This window comes from Lates calcarifer, linkage group LG10 (genome assembly GCF_001640805.2).
Source record: "Lates calcarifer isolate ASB-BC8 linkage group LG10, TLL_Latcal_v3, whole genome shotgun sequence".
Taxonomy (NCBI): Eukaryota; Metazoa; Chordata; class Actinopteri; family Centropomidae; genus Lates; species Lates calcarifer.
Genome location: NC_066842.1, coordinates 15,427,068 through 15,446,386, shown reverse-complemented (window position 1 = coordinate 15,446,386; position 19,319 = coordinate 15,427,068). Strand labels below are relative to the sequence as shown.

The 19,319-nt window shown below is 42.5% G+C and overlaps 1 protein-coding gene across 1 annotated transcript in view; it reads left to right on the top strand.

The window, feature by feature from the left end:
• wwox (WW domain containing oxidoreductase) overlaps nucleotides 1-19,319 on the top strand; it is a 129,768-nt gene that overhangs the window by 40,945 nt on the left and 69,504 nt on the right. The window contains exon 8 of the mRNA XM_018664260.2: nucleotides 1,891-2,155. Coding sequence (XP_018519776.1) covers nucleotides 1,891-2,155 — 265 coding nt within the window. The remainder of the gene's footprint in view (nucleotides 1-1,890; nucleotides 2,156-19,319) is intronic.

Sequence of the window (19,319 nt, the reverse complement as noted above, 5' to 3'; positions counted from 1 at the left end):
CTTGCAGTGATCTGTGAGCCCAAGCCCTGAGTTATGTGCTTCAGAGCCAGTATGTGTGTGTGTGTGTGTGTGTGTGTGTGCGACATTGATCCTGGCTTCATTCAGTCAGACAGCCAAGCAGAGTGATTGATTGGAGCTCTGCAGAGTGACCTGAGACAAGGAGAACATACGCAGAGTTATTCTAGCAGATCAAACAGCAGCACTATTACAGGGGCCCTCATATGAGTTATGTTTTACGGACTGCCATGCATGAGAGGACAAGAGCAGTGGAGGGGATGGTTTGACACCCAGATTCACTTGGGGTCACACTGCTATTACATGCTGTAGGAAAAGTAAGAGGAAGAGAGAGTAGGAAAAGCATATTGAAAGAAAGCAAGTCATGAAGTGAGTATTGACAGAATTTGATTGATGCAAGACTTTGCCTTCACAGTAAGAACAGTGAGTTCAGACAAGTTTTGGTGGTGTAAAAACTGTCAGACTGCTGTTGGAAAAGGCAAAATGTGGACCATTTATACGTACCACAAGACCAGGGACGGTCAGGCATTCACTTCGCTCTTTGCCCTGCAGCTCTCTCACTCCTTCTCTGCTTCCCTAACACATGCACTCACCTTTCCTTCTCACCTCTACAAGCAGCAGTGGCTTTAACCCCTTCAAAGAGGGGCTTAGGCAGGACCAGAGAGAGTCAGTTACACACTGACACGGACTAGAGGGAGGGGGAAGAAGGAGCGAAAATAGACAATATCTCATATTACATCTTCCATTCTGTCCACCTCATTCCAGACCTATATTACATCTTTTGAAGTTGCTCCCTTTTGTGTTTGTGTTATTTTCAGTTTCCGCTGATTTCCCATATATTCACTTAGCCTCCCTTCACAAGCATGTATGACCCCTGACCTGGCAGCATATTGTATTCCCTAAGCCCCTTGTCCGCTGGTAAAGTACTGACCTATGAGGGACAGGGGTGGGAGAGATGGACACGCGAGTAATGGCTGGACACTTTATCAGTTTCCACCACAGGGGCTTACTGTGGAATTGGCCCAAAACAGGTTTACTTTGACCTAGTACTGCATCAGATCTGGTCAAACAAGGGGAGGTAATATCCTTAATGAAATTACTCCTGATAGATCTAAGCTGCATCTTTTTCTCCATACTTTTATGTACAGACAAGATATTTTCGTGACCCAAAGTCTTTATATGTTATCATGCAAATTTGTGTGGATCATCTGGCAGGGTTATTCATGGCCTGTAATATCACTGTAAAACCTCTTTCAAATGTAACTTCAGTATAACTTGAACAAATCTGGAAAAAAAACTACATTTAGTGCTCTTGCAATTGATTTATCAACCTCTACTTGCTAAAGTAGTTATGAAGTTGCAGCACATGAAATGAAAAGCCTGCAGATGTTGTAATTTAGCCAAGCAAGGATGTTGCGGAAGGCGACAGTAAACAAGAGGCAGCGAGCTTGTAAAATCACAACAAGGAAACCAGGTGACATTTTGATTGGTTGTTTTCTAATGACTGGATTAATATGTAGGATGTGTTCCACTGGTTTGGAGCCTAACTCTCTCTCTCTCTCTCTCTCTCTCTCTCACACACACACACACACACACACACACAAAAACACATACACACGACACACAGGGAGTGCCGTTTTCGTGCCCATGTTATTGTGTGACTGCATAATAACACAACGAGTAGTGTAATGTTTAAGGGGCCTTGTCAAACATCTGGAGTTTAACAGCTCTGTCGCAGGCAATTAAAGAACATCATGTCATGTCTTTGATTTGTATGCAGCCAGCACTACACATCTGCTGGTAGAAAGCAGAAACACACAGACACACACACACACTCACACTCTAACTACTCTTGATCTGGACTATATGTTTCAGGTTCACAGACCTGTTAGACTCCTGTGGTAAGGTGGACTTAGCCCTGCTTTCTCCCCCAAAGAAGGAGTACTGGTCCATGCTGGCTTACAACCGGGCCAAACTCTGTAACATCCTCTTCAGCAATGAGCTCCACCGCCGCCTCTCACCCAACGGTGTCACCTCCAACGCAGTGCATCCTGGGAACATGATGTACACCTCAATTCACCGGAGCTGGTGGCTGATGACCTTTCTCTTCACGCTGGCCAGACCTTTCACCAAGTCTATGGTAAGGGAGAAAACAAGTGTTACAGATCCTTGTGACTGCACAACTTGTAGCATGAGCTGACTGAAGAACACTTTATACTACCTATAGATGATGATAACCACCAGAATGGATTGGTTAACATTTGGTAACTTTTCATTCCATCAGAATAGCTCTGTAGCTAGTTGTAATTTTCAACATGTGAAACAAGTCAGTGAATTTTCTGACTCTCTGTCCCTTACTCCACCTATATATTTGTCTTGGCACGCTCCTGGGAGAGAGCAGAGGAAAAGGATGGAGAGGGGTTGATCTGCTGAGTGCTGAGGGCTCAGGGAGAGAGTCTGGGTTTCACAGATAGAGAGATATTCTGTGGTTTGTTTTCCTCTTCCTCCTGTCACTGTTTATTTAACTCTGAGAGCCCGTTCCCCTATCCTTTCACCAGGGTAGGCGATATTCCAGATCCTGATGTACTGTGACTATTAGGTTACAGTAAATGCACTGCGCAAACTCAAGTCTCTTCTCTTGTGCAGTCATGTACTCTAGAGTACTAAGATAATAAGCTCTCTGTCTGTTTTTACCATATACCCCATCAGGAGAACCTATTAGTAGACATTTTCAGATGCATAACTTTAGGTTAGCAGCCTGGTTCAACCTTGTTTTGCAGAGACCTCTCTGAGAGCAGATACATAGTTAAAACATCTCCCATGGCAAACTTTGGACATGGAATTTTAGTCTCTGGTGGGGAACAAGTTGAAGCTTGTGCAGATACAGCTGTATCAGGTACATGTAGCTCTTGCTCTGGAACCAAACTACTGCATTTGACCTGTAGCTCCTGGTAGAGCTGCAGTTGTTGTTTTTCTCAGAGTTTGAGAAAGTTACCTCTATCTGTCCAAGTGTTACAAAGATAAAGGCCATGACTGTCTTTTATGCCTATACATTAAACAGTGCTTGTGGTCACAGACTGGGGACTTGGTGGACACAACTCCTTTAGAGGATGTAGAGTCCTTCCCAACTTGCTGGTGGAGTGGACTGAATGGTGTGCTCCAGTTATTGCTCAACTCAGTTATAAAGGAAGGTATGACTGACTGTCAAACCTCAGGTTAAGGAGGTTGCCTATTAAGTCAACATGTCTTTGATGAACTTAGAGAAGGCTTATGACCATATCCCTAGGGGTTTCTTGTGAAGATTATAGTGGGAATACAGCCATTTCTATTTTGTGGATAGAATTTCTAGGTGCAGCTGAGGAGTGGAGTGTGTCATCTTTGGTAATTCTTCGTTACACTGTGACTTCCAGCAAACACTGATGATTTGCGAAAAATGTTTCCTACATCAACTTTTTGTCAGTTGTATCTTAATTGCACAGAATTTTCACCCAAATTTGGATTCGCATCAACTTAAATTAATGAAGCATTTTTAATTCCAAAAGTTCTGTCATAGAGTGTGTGCATTAGAGTTATGTCTAACACATTAATGTATTGTTGTCAGAGAGATCTAATGATGTCTGAAGATTTAAGCAGACTTACTGGTTTCTTCTTAAGGTGTCTCGCTTTGGCAATAACCTCTATAGTGCAGCTCAGAGAGGCAACTGCATGTAGTTGAATAGTAAATGACTACATGAACTGGATGTAGGTGTGCGCAAGTGTTCTTAGCACATGCGTGTGCCTGTGAGGTGATGTCAGGTGCCTGAGGTTAATGTCCTCACACACTTTGGCTATGAACGATAAAATCCAGCACTATGATTTATCTTCGTCTGTATTGTGTCCTCTGCTCTTTAAGACTTTTCAATGGATAGCAGCACTCTACCCTTTAGGCTCCATATCCCCCTAATATATGCTTTAGTTTGACTATTACATCTTTCCATTAGCTCCTTTTCATAGTTTATCAATTTAGTGTTTGCACTGAAGGGAAAATGTGATGTGTTGAAAGGCAGCGTGGTGGAGTTTTAGTGGAGCGTTATTCTGATCCATCATGTTTGACAGACACAAGGCCTCAGGCCGTCATTTGTCTCTCCTCCTTCTGACATAGGATGAGAGATGAGAGGAACTGCTCCTCAGCACCTTTCACAAAATGCCAAGCTGAACATTTCCTCAATTTGACTATTTCTGTCACATAACACTCTTTTTTTTCCCCCTCCCTCTTTACCTTCTCTAACATTTTTCTTACTTCTTTTTCATCACTTGCTGTCTTGTTTCCATCTTCAAATCTGGCTTGTGTCAATTTTAGCTGGACCAAAATTTGTTAAACACGCTTTTTAATCAGATGATTTGGAAGTGTACCCCAGAGTGGATGGGTGTTAACGTTTTGGATGTGAGCACACAGATGCAATTAACAGAGCGGTTTCTCCTCCAGAATGGAGCAGTGGCTTTTCTACATGTGGTTAATTAAACGTAGTGTAGATGTTAGTAAATATTAAAGGACAAAGGTAGAGCTAGTAATTAAATTCTGGTGTGCTGACACAGCGATTAGCTAAAACTCATGTCTGATAAAGGCCACACACAGACACACAGCCTTATGCACAGACACACACAGATACACTGGCACACCCTTAAGCTGAGCATTTGCTCTTATTTAAATCTGGGGGTGATAAGGCCCCTGAAAGTGTATCCTCTTTAAAATCCCACTCCTCACTTCTTCTGCCCCCCACATTAAGGGCTTAATAAAACAGTGATATTATTTCAGTTATTGGTTGCAGGGATATGAAGATGGTATCGCTTTAATTGCTTGCGTACGCTTGCGGGATCCATGGAGATTGTTCTGGGATGCAAACATAAGCAGAATGTCGACTCCAAAAAACAATCACAAAGCCCCCGTGTGTGTTCTTGCGCAAATAACCAGCCTCTCATTTAAAACACAGGTTTGATTTATAGGAGCACAGGTGGAGTGATATACAGTTGCGCTACACGAGTAGACACACATACACACGCATGGACGAGCGCACACATGAATTTGCAGCAAACACCTGGAGCTACACGTGGTCCTAAATCTTTGATTTGATTATTGTTATAAAGGCGAGGAAATGTCATGTCAGGCCATGCGCTCAGTTCATGCTCTCTTATTTTATCAGCATTTCACTTTTACACTCCACTTTTATCTTTTGATATCTTTTTTTATTCGCATATTACCAAAATATATTTTGATTTGCCATATTTTGCATTCTTTGTGTTGTGGATTCTACTTAAGGGAAAGAAAGTTCTTTATTAGTGGGGTGCACAGCCCACTCCGCTATTGATGTAGAGAGCTGATTCCATTTTGCTGAGTTGAGAAAGGCATCTATAAAGAGCCATGACATTTTAATCAGGCAAACTATCTCTCACTAACATCATGTTCCCCTCCCCGTGCCTTGATCTACTTATCAGAGATTGTGCGACCAGGCCTGTAACTCCTGTTTCTTTAATTCAGCGTGTTTAGAGTGGGAGTTTTCCCTGTGTCCTTTGGTGTGATTATCAGTGTTGAATGATCTGGCCTGCAGTGGTGTGTGTGTGTGTGTGTGTGGTGTGTGCGCGTGTGTGCGCGTGTGAGAGAGAAACTAAGAGAGAGCGAGAAAGGCAAAAGACAGTTGTTATCATAGTTCTGCAATTTAGTTGCAGCAATTTAATGCTGAAAATTTGATCGACACAGATTTTGATTGATTTATTTGATGTAGGATAGTGGGATTTTCAGGCCCCTCTAGATCGTGTATATTCTGTAAAAGTTCTTAAATGATACACTTTGAAACAAAACTCAGGACACACACACATTTAAAAAGCACACAATGAATTTCTGTGACTGTTGCAGTTATTGGTTGGGCTGTAACCTTTGTGAAGTTGTCACCGTCTTGTCACGCTGTAACGCTGACCCTGTGACATTTTGTTGACTGACTGATTGCTCCCTCAAGATCAGTGTACCCTCAGGCTCTGAGCAGCTGGGCTCAGCCTATACTCATCAAATCTATACCTTAACTATAGGCACAGACAGTGCTGAGCTGCATGGAGACCAGTGTGGGCAGTGGCTCCGGTACCTCATCATAATGGATAGGAAGAGGGGAGGAGGGGTAGGTGTGTTATGGGCAGAGGCCTAAGAGGCTCTGCTGGTCCAATCAGACACTTCACCCCCCCACCCCCCACCCCAGGGGGCGGTTTCATCAGTGCTCTCGCCTTGTCCCATGCTTCTTAGCGTTTTAGCATGATTATTTTACCCAGGATCCTGCCTCGGGCACCAGGCCACCTTTTTACATATGCACAAGCTGAACTTTTGACCAGGCACCAGCAGTCAGGGCTGTATTAGAAATGGTTGTTCAGTCAGGAGTAGTGGGACTGCCAGTGCCTCCTCTGCTGAGCCTTGCCTGCTGCAACCAGGAGCTCTCCACTGCTCCTTGGGGGTTAACCCCAGAGACAGATCCTGTGACGAAGACATCAGCATTACCATATAACAAACGTACAGTGGGTTGGGGTGATTGGTGCTGTTCGTGAACGCGACAGCCACCTGTTACTTCACTGTTTTTTTTTTTTTATCAGTTTCCCTCCTGCAGACAGACATGAGGTCAGGTGCTCTATCTGCTATCTGGTGTGCTACACACAGTTGCTGTGGCACCCAGGCAACCTGTGTGTGTGCTTGTGTGTGTGTGTGTGCACGCACGCGCCAGTGTTGTGTGTGGTGCTCAACCATGTGGAAAGAAAGAGGAGCAGAGGTCCCAGTTTCCCTGCCAGCCCCCCTTCTCCTCTGTGGGGTTAGATGAGCTGCCAGGCCCTTGTAATAGAGTCCTCTTGGATGATTAGGAGCTACAAGGGGGGGTGGGGGGTGGGGGGTCAGCTCCAGCCTGTCTGGAGACACTGTGTAGATTTCCCCTCAGTGGTGTAGACAGAATATTACACATTATGCCAAATGATATAAGATTCACATACTCAAAGTGAACCTCTGATGATGCACTGATTTCCTTCAGAGGCCATGTTTTAGATCATTTTTGAAGAACTAGATAAAATGAATGTGATATTCCTGCCAGACATCCCCTGCTGTGCTGCTGAACTATGGGAGAGAGAGGGAGAGACATAGAGGGGGAGAGAGAGAGAGAGAGAGATGTGTTGGTGTGGGGATGGATAAAAGCATACAATCCTATTTGGCTGTATTGACATGTGTGTTCCTGCCCAATCCTGTTACTGGGATTATTGTCCACGGAGATACCATTTCATTAAACACACACACACACACACATGCTCAGACATACACACACACACATACACACAGTGGGTGAACAGAGATGGCCTAAGGCCTGGTTATGTGGTCCATTGCACAGGGAAACTGTGTAAATGGTTTATTGTGGATGAGTTGATGTGATGGAGAGCGTGTCTGGATCAATAATGAACCAATCAAATGCTGACAGTCTGCTACTGTATGCAGTCAGTCATTCACCCCTCCTGCCTGCGTACAGTTATACAACATGAGTGTGAAGGAGGCATGAACAATATCCCTGTTGAAAGTGGAAGAAGTTAAGGAAGAAAGTCATTTTTAAGAATCAAATATTTCAAAACAGAACTTTCCAGCTGTTTATTGCTGCAAAATAATGTTTCCTTTTCTATATGTTTGTACAGTGCAGTCTTTATTTTTGCCTTTACCTCTTTATCAGATGTCTTTCTGTGACAGGCTGAGTTTTCTTTGTGAAGAAACATTACTTAAAGACCTTAAACCACATCCTCCCCTGCTCCTCCAGCTCCAGACACCTCAGGGAGGCCATTAGAACGTCTCCCCAGCCGAGCTTGTCTGAGTCTGGGCTGAGTCTGAATTGGGACTTGGCTAAATTACCCCAGAGCCACAGGTCAGAGCCAGCTATACCCTCATTGCCAAGGGAATCGCTCTCTAATAGAAGGGATCAGAACAGGCCAAAGAGCCAGAAACTAACCTGGCCAGAGAGACATCCTTACTCACTTACCCTCTACGCTTCCACATTGCCTCCTTCACCCTCCGACTCTCTTACCTTCAGAACTTCAGAGCTTTTCTTCCCATGACCCTCAGGAGAAAGATGTAACCTATCACCCCTACCTCTACAGTCCATTTCTCCTGCTTTCCTGCCATTGACCCCCCTGCGCTGCCCCCACTACAACTTGAGACACACAAACACACACACTGCTCCCTCCCCTCTTTGTTGTGACACGGAGCTGATGGACTATTTTTCAAATTGATTTCAAAAATGTACATAAGCAGCCGATCCCCTAGCCCAGATTACCTATTGATTTTTAATATGAAAAGCTCATTATATAAGCAGGAACTGCAACACAAAAAGCTAGCCAACCTTTGCATAAATCCTTTAATTGAATTTCCAGAGCCTGTGGTTCTACATTTTTTAATTAAATCCATTTCTTTTTTTAAGGGTTGCTGTGTAATTTGCATGCTGTGAAGTGGGTGCTGTCCCAGATAAAGTGCCATTGATCCTTATTAAGGCTCACCTCTGGGCTCGCTGAAAACCAACCGCAGAAATTAAATGTGCTCATGGTGCATACACTTATTGCCCGCATGATAGGATTAGAGGCAGAGGGGGAGAGAGAGAGAGAGGAGGAGTGAGATAGAGATGGAGAAAGAAGGAGTGATGGGGTAAGAGGTGGGGAGAGAAAAGAAGGGGGGGTTATTATTAATAGTTGTTCATATTAATGTAATATTTCACCTTTCCTCCTCTGGGGTGAAATTGTGAGGAGCTTGTTTATACATACAGCCTGGTCCGGGTGTTACTCAGGTTCCTCATCAAACACTCTCTGATCTGGTCTGTTCGGTCTGTCGGGGGGTTCGCTGTGATTTCACAGTTTGTATAGCGCTCCAATCTGTTCCCACATTGACAGCGTTTCCATGTGTGTTTCCCACGTCAGACCAGTTTTGCAGAAAAACATGCATCTCTATATTTTTGTTCCTGATAGTATGTTCTCGTGTAAATCGCTCATATCTTTCACTGATCCCTAGGAGGTCATGATTATCAGGAGGTCATGGTCTGCAATCGTTCTAAGTAGAGGGTGTTTAACTACCTATTTAGAGATTAAATGATACTTAATTCTCTTGTCCTTACCCTACTTAGCATCAGGTAAGAGAGTGTGTGTGTGTGCGTTTATGTGAAGGTGTGTGTGAGCAGTGATTTTTATCCTGCATTTGTTCTCAGTGATAGTGGGTAAAGCAGGCCTCTCCTTCCTTGTCTTCCTGTGTGGCTATATGCTAGACGGTGGAGTAAATCAATAGGGATTAACCTGTGACCCCAGCCACATACTTATAGCCCAGTCCTCGCTGCTCTCACATCTCTCATCAGTTTCACTTAAACACTGCACCTCACTCAATAAGGCACCACACGCTAATTCATTTCAAAGATGGAGAAGCCACTATCACAGACCTCTCTTACACACACACACATGCTCTAATAGACACTAAACAAAAAAATAAGATATTGACACTCTGACACTCTCAGGTAACATTGAGAAGGATGAGATAAATTGTACAGCCGCAGATTCACAGGCTTATCACCAGATTTCCTATATTAGTACGTATACAGCCTATGAACAGTGAGAGAATGAGATTAGGGCTGCAAATAATTGCTGATTATTTTCTTAATTAATCAATTATTTGTTTTGTTTAAGATTGTAAATAAATAAAAGAAAACAGTAAAAAGGTGCTGTCTTCAAATATTTTGTTTTGTTTAACCACGGATAAATAGAGGATATTCAGTTTGCTGTCATACAAGGATAAGAAAACCATGGAATATTAATACCTGAGAAGCTGGAGGCAGTCATTTAGGCATTTTTGCTTATGCTAAAAATGCCTAAATGATTAACTGATTATCAGAAATATTGTTGATTAATTTTCAGACGATCATTAAATTGATTTATTAACTAATAAATGAAATGAAAAAAAGTAGAAACAGTTCAACCCCATAATTATTCGTCTTGTTCAGTTGTTCATCACAGCATTGAAAACATACATTTAAAAAACACCAACTTGTCTTTTCAGAAAGTCCATCTTACCCTGGAAAGCGCATTCAGTTTTTTAAATTTCATTTCAACCATATAAAATGGTCAAATAAAATCTGCACTGCTAGAAACCCCAAGAGGTTAATGAGAAAATGGTTTGTTGCGATTTAGGTGAACTGACCCTTTAAGTGCTGAGCACTTGTAACAGCCCACAATAAATGTCAGAAGCTAAAATTTCAGTTTAGTCTGTAGAAGTTCCTTAATTGCGGGGAGTGCCTGACTTTGTCTTATGCACACACACACACACACACACACATGCATTCTCTCCTTTTCCCTGTCTTCCTCTGGATATATTGACACCAACTAACTGATTGGTCTTATGTCTCTCTATCTCATGAAAGTGTGTGTGTGTGTGTGTGTGTCTGTGTGTGTGTGTGTGTGTGTGTGTGTGTGTGTGTGTGTTTGGGGCATACACATGTATGTGTGTTGAGCGGTGCAGTGTCAGCGGTATGTGCTGCAAGTATTGACCCAGGCCTGTCCTCTGCTCTGACTGGCTCTTGTCCCTAACTTGTCATCTCTCTCTCTCTCTCTCTCTCTCTCTCTCTCTCTCTCTCTCCCTCTCTCCCTCATAGTGGATCTCTTGGTTGATCTCCTTGTGAGCTGATCAATGTTTTGCCACCTTTGGACAGTCATAAACAAAACAACAAAAAAAAAAAATCTGTTCCTATAACTCTGCTAGTTTTCGCCTTTATTTAACACGTCTATGTTAGATTGTGCTTCTTTTATCATAGCATTATTCCACATTACATACTTTGCATTAAAACACATTCAATTTATAGGGGTTAGAGATGTGAGCGACCTCAGTAATGTACAGGCTAGTACCTGAGAGCTCAGCAATGCTTTTAAACCACATTCAGTTTCACATAATGCTCTTCATAGAGTGATGGTGGAAGGTCAAAACACACACAGAGGAGGGTTCTTTTTCTCCTGGGATGACCCTAAATATTGTGTGAAGAACGTCTCACCTCTCCTTTCCTTGATTGTATAAACAGAGTGATGATTAATTTCCTGTATTTTGCATTTTCTTGGTATCAACATTACATCACTTTCTCTTTCACTCTGTCTTTCAGTACATCTCTCTCTCTCTCTTAGGGAGAAACACACAATAGCTACTCACTGAGGTGTGTGAGGGTTCTGGCCAGAAAACAAAAGGCTTTGATTTCCCTCATTTTGTTTCATAATCCAATCAATCAGACTAAAACAGCTTGGTTCCTTTTCTGTCCTCCCCTAACCGACCATGCATACATATTTACACACGCACACACACATACAGCGCACCTCCTAAATGCATGTGGAGCAAGTCATTCCAGTAGTGGGGACCCCCCTTGGGGTTAGACCACTCTGTGTGTTATTGATTGCATTGCTGTTGCATGTTGTGCTCAATCATGTGTTCCATGTGTCTAGCGCTGTCCTCTCCCACCTGGCCCATTAGATTAGGCTAATGCATTCAACCATTGATTAGTCATTACACTCAGACCTGATCAGCCAATCGCCTACCTGGTTTGACTCTACTTGACCCATGAACCCTGGCTCTTGTGTCATCTCGCCAGCTCTAACACGTTAAAAACACACATGTAGCTCACAGCTCTATCTGATACGTATCATGTCGCACTCGCAGTAGGTGTGGGTTCAGCCGGGTCCGCTACCTGTATGATGTTCGATACTGATAGCATTTCCACGCATTTCCTAATCACATGCAACAGAGAGCTATAGATTGTATAATCGAGCATAGAACTGTTGTACCTGCCACTGACCTCAAAATTGACCATGAATGAGCTTGTTGATCGGAGCGCGTAAGAGCTCTTTATAGAAGTCACAGTGAAACCATGATGTATGAGATGCTTTTGTGTGTTTTTATCTCTTTCTCCACCCTCTGTTCCTCCATGAACAGCTTTCATAAACCTGTACCCTGTGGTGGTGAACTGTTCTGTACTCACTTATTGTGCTTAACTCTAATTTTGACATACTTGAACTTGTACAAGCTTAATATTTCTATTCTATGATTCTTTAAACTTATACTCCACTACATTTAAAAGAAATGTTATACTGTTTAGTTGCTGCTTTTATCTGACAGCTACAGTTACTAGTTAATTTGCAGATGAAGACTTGACATATAAAACATGTGATCAGTGAAATATAATGAATTACACAGATTAAACTAAGTGAAAGTATATAAAGTGGTTACACTGCCCATTTAACTTTGCACTTCTATCATATTGTCAGACTCAAGATGGACAACAGAGCGACACATATCGTCTGTTTTATTCCACTCATTCTTCCTCCAGGTCAAAACGTGGCACCTGCGTTACCCACAATGCAACTTGGTTGCTGACAGTTAGGTCTGACATTTGGGTATGTTATTCTTGTTGCGGCTAATGTAGCCTCGAGCTAGTCTGATAGGCTCACGTCTTTCTAAAAAGTGACAACACTTGAGGCAATTTATTGATTTCATGCTGCTTCCTCCAGACCTATGAAAGGCTTTATACAACATTTTCACACATATATTTATTAAGATGTGTAAATAGACTTAGTTAGATATGTATCAGTAATAATCATTCAATGATACAACAGCTTGTATTTGCTTTTGATAATTAAAGTACATTCAGATAATTATTTGGTACTTTTACTCAAGTAAATGTCTGAAAGTAAGACATATAAGCTAAGCCAGACTTTACAAATATATACACAGTAGACTAGAACAAGAAATTGTGTCTCTGTCGGCTCTGTCGACCATCCAGTGTCAAGACTCTGACCTTGACAGTTGTGCTTAAGAAATAATAAGTCCCCCTCTCCCTCCACTCCCATCCTCCTTATTTGCTGTTTTCCTTTTTCCCCCCTCTCCACAGTATTGAGTCAGTCTGTGAGGAATAGCTGTTTTAGGGACAGGCCCATTGATAAGTGTCTGTGTGTGTGTATGTGCATAGTGTAAAGCACAGATCTGAGTGATTGGGGATAGATGTCCTTATTGGATATGAGCTGGCTACTCCGTGGCTCTGCATTAAATTTGTATTGAATTGGAAATTAATGATTGGATAATTTTATTGATGTTTCTGGTATTGAACATATAAACAAAATGTTCTTTTGAAGCATTGTGTCAGTGTTGCACCCCAAGGGGGGGAAGGGAGCAGTCCCAGTTGTGCTTAAGAAAGAATAAGTCCATGTTAAGTCCATAGCGTATTGGAAAAGAGAGCGAACGGATCGATGGGGACTTGGTGCTTGAGACACACTTTAATTGTATTATTTTCTTTCAGATTTCTGCCCTCCCATATCCATCTCAACACAGCAGTGACAGATTTGATGTGTATTGCCGACATTGTCATGAAGACAGATTTGAATTTATTGAACAGTTTCAAAAAGGAATTTGTTCTGCTTTTATTAGTAGACCCATATGGACCATAAGGGGTTGTAGTTATAGTGTAGTGCTTGACAAAGGGGCCTTTTTTTATATTTTCTGTGCATTTTTCTGTAAGTGCTCTGATGCCTTTTTGTGTACATTAATTCAATGCCGCACCACTGCTGCTTGGAAATCTTCAGAATCAAACAAATACAACTTTCTCCAAGTGGAGATGGAGTGTTTCTTTTACTGTGATTCGGATGGGAGCAGATCAAAGAGATGAGAGATGGCGAGACTCTGAGTTGAGGAAACTTGTTTAATTAAAATGAAGCGATGAAGGGGGGGATAGAAGGATGTTCTTTGATGCGCGTTCCGGATGCACCGTATACGTTATGCACTTATTACACACGATTTTTGTTTAAGAGGATCCAGCAGAGGGTGGGACGGTAGGAGGTGTTGCAGACGCAGGGAAGGAGAGAAGGAAGGAGTGAACTTGATGAAGTTTCTGATTATCCCACCTCCTCTGGCACAGGGAAGAATTACTGAATGCCATTTGGGTCAGTGCTCTTTATGGAACTACATTTATGAAATACATCTCTCCCCCTCTTTCTTTCTCTCTTTCCGTCTCTCCCTCTCTGTATCTCTCCCTTCCTCCCTCCCTCTCCTCTAATTGGAGATGCAATAAAGGTGTGCGGGGTCAGTGGTTCTTCAAGGTGAGGCCGCATGTGTGTCTCACTCTAATGTCCTCCTTCCAGACGCACGTGCAAACCAACAGAGTGGTTCCCGCCACTCCTATCTCACATTTTCTGCCCCACTCACAAAAACCACGGGCCTAAAACCGCCACCTGAACCTCAAATAACTTAACTCATTCTGCTCACCTGTTCTGCGATAACTTTCTCTCAGTTAATATATGGCTCTATCAGTCTGTAGCTCCATGCTTCCTGCCCTGTCCTCCTCTCTCAACTCTGCTCCGTGTCCTTGTGCCAGTCCTGTTAAGCCAGAGGGCACGCTGTGGGTGAATCAGAGACAGAGCTCTGCCAACACACCCAGCGGGAGAGGCCCTGCCAAGGGTGCCAAGGCCTCGAGAGAGACAGAGAGAGTAAAAAAAGGAGGATGTTGGGGGGTGGGAGGAGAAGAATTTGGAATGTGAGGATAGAAGTCAATGAAAGAAGATGAAGAAAGAAACTCAAAACAACAAAAAACAAGACTCTGAGTTTTGATGTGGAGTTTGGAGGAGGATATTGAGTTTATTTTACAAGAAGGAAAAGAGAATGATCATTTCTGTCATTACTTCCCATCTCTGTGTTTTTGTGAGTCAGAGGAAAGCCACAAGTTCACAATGAAGTACGAGCTCTTTGTCTGCTGAGCACACTAACCCAGTACCATTTTAAGCCAGTAGGGGTCATTGTAGTTCAACTGACTGAGCAGAAAGTGCCGATCAGTGAACGTTGAAGCTGCGGGACAGACAGCTCCGGTTCATTTGCTCTTGAGTCACAGCTCTGCCTCTCAGAGCCTTTTTTTTCATTCTGTTAAACTTTTTGATAATAGTATGATGCATTTAATCAGTGGTGACTTCTGCATGAGGCTTATGTGTGTGGCTTGATGCACAGTGTGCTGGCCACTGAAGTAAGCTCAGTGTTGCTAATGTCCCACGGCTTTGATTTAAATCCTTTCCATGCAATGCTTTAGCACAAAGTATCCAAAGTCAGGAGTTAAATATAAGGTTTGCACCTGTGAGCGAACAACGCACCACCTTCTGCTTCACTTGCCGGTTGAACAATTGGTTTAGCACTTGGATTGGTAATTTAATGTCCAGGATGAAGAGGCCTTTTGCAAAGTCTTTGCCTCCAGGTATTGTTTGAGACACCATTGTTGAGGAAATAATTGCAGTGTCTGTTCTCTTTAAAAGGCTTCCTCTTTCACCAGGGCTGCTGGAGTGCTGAGGAGAGACAAACTCTCTCTTTCTCTCTGCATGTCTATTCATGTTTGCTTCATACAGTCTCACAACACACATCTCTGTTTGTAGAGACTGTTTAAATGCATTGGGATAAATGTAATAGTGTTATTATTTTATTTGACATTTTGTAAACGTGCAGCCAACGTGACTGGGACCTTGATGGTTTTGAGGTGTAATAACTGTATAAACTCTATATTTGTCTCACCTTTATACTCATTGAAAACTCTCTATTCTCCGCCCTTAATTTGTGTATACAAATTAAGCATGCCACCACTGCCATTGACCTCCAGTAGATGAATATTAGATGAAGCAGCAGCCAATATGTGAATAGCTGAGTTCAGGACAGCAACGATTTTAATGGCAGCGAGCAGCCATTAACAGTATATCTGAAAATAGACAGAGGATTTTCCATAGATCATTAATGACGGGAAATCTATCCCCTTTCCCCTTCCTCCATCCTTCGATATATATCTCTTTTCTCCTCTTATTCTATGTATTTCACCCATGTCATTTTTTTAAAGTTGTGCACAGTATATTTCAGTGTCACCTCACAGCTCCTTCAGAGACAGAGGCCTTGCGGGGGCTTCCTATTAAAATGCACCAGATATTTGAATAGAGCCCACTAATGTCTGTTTAGTATATAATCCACGTCCCCTCCTCCCATATTCCTTGTTATTCTAGTTTAGTGCCGTAATCAAGCAGGGCTTGCCAATAAAGTTTATTGTACGGAGCTAAGTGTCAATATCACACACACACCCAGGGCAGAGAGGTCCCTTTAATTAGAATAGGAGCGAGAGGATGCTGTGTGTGTGTGTGTCAGTGCATACCTGTATGTGTGTTTGTGCATGTGTTTATATGTACATTTGGATTTCTTTGTTGATTTTTACCAACAGAGACTGTAAATGCCATTCAGCGTTAACTGCAGGCCCGTTCTTTGTAAAAATGACAATGTGCGTATGAATAAAAAATGTGATGCAGGGAGAAAAAAACCATCATAAACCTGACACCAACATCAAAAATTTCACTGCTTTTATGAAGAAATCAATTCTAGCTTTACATGACTATCGAGCCTGGATGTTTTGAATCTATGTTGAGACTGAACAAACAATAATCCCCGCTATATGAAGTATTGATTAGACCCACTCCCTCTCTGTGTGGCTTTATTAAAGGTACAATTGTAAAGGTCTTTATGATGATGGTATAACCTGACGGGAGAAAAACTTTCACAACTGCTGTGTACCAGCTCCAGGTGAAAACAGGCTTTTACAGATGAGCCACATTCAAGGTATTTATCAACCTTTTCTTTAGTCTTCTCTAGAATATTACAGTGAAAAATGTTGACATTTCCAGCAGCCATTTAATTCAGTGTAATTTTTTTAAATTCAGGAGTAGAAGCCGATTTTCATTTTTCTCTCTGGCTCTATCTATCTCTCTCCACTCTTTCCTATTTTCCTATTAGGCCACTTACAAACAGCCTGGTTAATATGTAGAATCAAATTACAGATATGAATTCTTTGATAAAAGACTATTTGAGCAAGGGCAAAAATTGAAAACACCTCCCACTCCTAAACACAGAGTCCCGCGGTGGTGAGGGGCGGGCTTGCAGCCTCAATCAAATAGTAAAACACAAAACCATTTCCCATTACAATGCGAAGAGATTAAAGACAGATTAAATGTACTGTATGGGAGCCGGGGCCTGTGCCAACCACCGATCGCTGTGTATTCTGGGTGGGTGGGGTGGGTGCAGGAGAGAAGACGAGGAGTTGATGAGACAGGAGAGGAGAGAAGGGGAGAGAAGGGGAAGAGAGGAGAGAAGGAAGGGAGGAGAGGGGCAAGTGCACGGCGCGGTGAGGGAGAGCAGATGGAGGAGTAATTTGCGTGGGATGTGGTAGATGGGGGAAACATGGCTGTGTGTCAGTGCTGAGCGATGCCTCCCGTTCTGAAAGAAATCAATTTAGGGCGGGACGGGGACGCCGTGCATACAATAATTGAATATTACTGCTTACTATCTCCTTCACATGCAACTACTCTGCTCTGCACAGTGAACTGTATGGAGAAGTGAATCAGGCGGCGGAGCGGGAGATAGGGGTTAGGGCAAAATATTGAAGAGGTTCAAGTACTGTACAGATAATAAGTTGATACTCCAAATAATCTCTTCAAGTTAGTACATGATTGAGAAGAGGAGCTGCATCAGTGTGTTTGTGTGTGTGTGTGTGTGTGTGTGTGTGTTTGTATCCATCTTTCAGCTTCTCTGCCTGCCATCTCTCTCTCCTCTCTCTCTGTTTCTCCCTCTTTTCTCTCTTGCCGTCCATCTGTCTGTCTTGTCTGTCTGTGCGAATCCGGACCCTGACCTATCAGATCTGTCAGTTCTGTCTGGGCCACATGGCATGATCAATAATCACAACTGTTAATCAATGAGCTTTTAAATAAGCATCGACCCTGCTTACAAGGTTAGCCTTGTTTATTGGTTTACATTAGGCTAAGTAACACGATCAACTGGTCATAAGAGCAGATATGTCTTCAGAGGATCAAAAGAATCGTGTGGCCTCTCATTTTTTCACTGAGGAAAAGAAAAAAAAAAAAAACACAAACAGGCGCAGCACATTTTGGCCTGTATCTAACACTGCCAACAGCAGGGTAGTGTTTTTAGTGAAATGTCATTTTCTTGTTTGCATAATTAGTTTTTCCGCATTACAGTCACTGTCTGCTAAATTGCACTTTGATATATTGATTTAGTTAAAAGCTCTGCAGAAGGTCTGTTGGGTACCAAATGTGTTTGCAGAGGATGCAGTTGTTTCCATTTTTCCCACTTTTTGGACTTTTTCTGTGAGCAAACAAACAAACAAACAAACAAGAGAAAAAAATGAGCAGAACATACATCTCCACCTTGATTAAATGGCAGAAAGTTTTCTATTACTGCAGCTCACGATTAGTCCCGAATTGATTAAATCAAAGTTAATTCAATCTTTAATTTGTGCCTTATTTCCACATGGTTCCTCTGTACAAACGCTCATTAATTCTTTGAAATGATATCAGACTGCTCTGTTATACTATCATTTAATCATCTCTGAACATAATAATCATCCATATATCATAACGGATGATCAGGAAACATTTAATTAGGATAATTACTCATTAATCCACCGAAGGAGCTTTTTTGGAAGGTGCCTTGCAGATTGTTTGCGCAGCTTGTGTGCGGATGAGTGTGCGCATGTGTTTCGTCTACGTGCGTGTTTGTGTGTACATATGCGTGCAGCCCGGTCTCAGTAATATTCGTCACTGTCTGATTTACTGTAGTGAGGTTGCCATAGCAGGCTGGGATCCACCGCATTTGTCTCCATTTCTTAATGGTATCTCAACAGCTCCTACACCATTGGCCGTTTCTCATTTTAATGACTGGAGAAATGACTGTGTGTTGTTTGTGTGTGTGTTTATGCACATTTTTTTCTCCTCCAGTAGGATACAGAGATAGAGCATGGTTACCTGGGCTGCTGTTTGTAAAGACAAAACTGCATCAACGATATTTCTTTGCTTGAGTGGGAGTTCTGATTGATGTGCTAGTGACTGCTAGCTATTGAAGGGACTCCTGTTACGCTGGTTCACGTGATTGAGATTGGGTTTCTCTTCTTCCTGCTCACACAGATGACACCACCACCACCTCCCCACCCCCTCCTTACACACATATAAACACACAGTCAAACACAGAGATGGTTCCTACAAGATCTGACAATTACAAGAGGGGCTTTTAATCAATCTGGAATGCAGCTTGGAGGGGCGAGTGATGGCAGGGGAGGAGGAAAAGGAGTGATTACTCCCTCTCAATCTTTATCTCTCTTTCTCTACCTCCCTCTTTTTCTCCCTTCCTCCCTCTGTCTCTCTCTCTTCCTCACTTTTGCTTTTTTCACTCGGTCCATCCCCTGTGA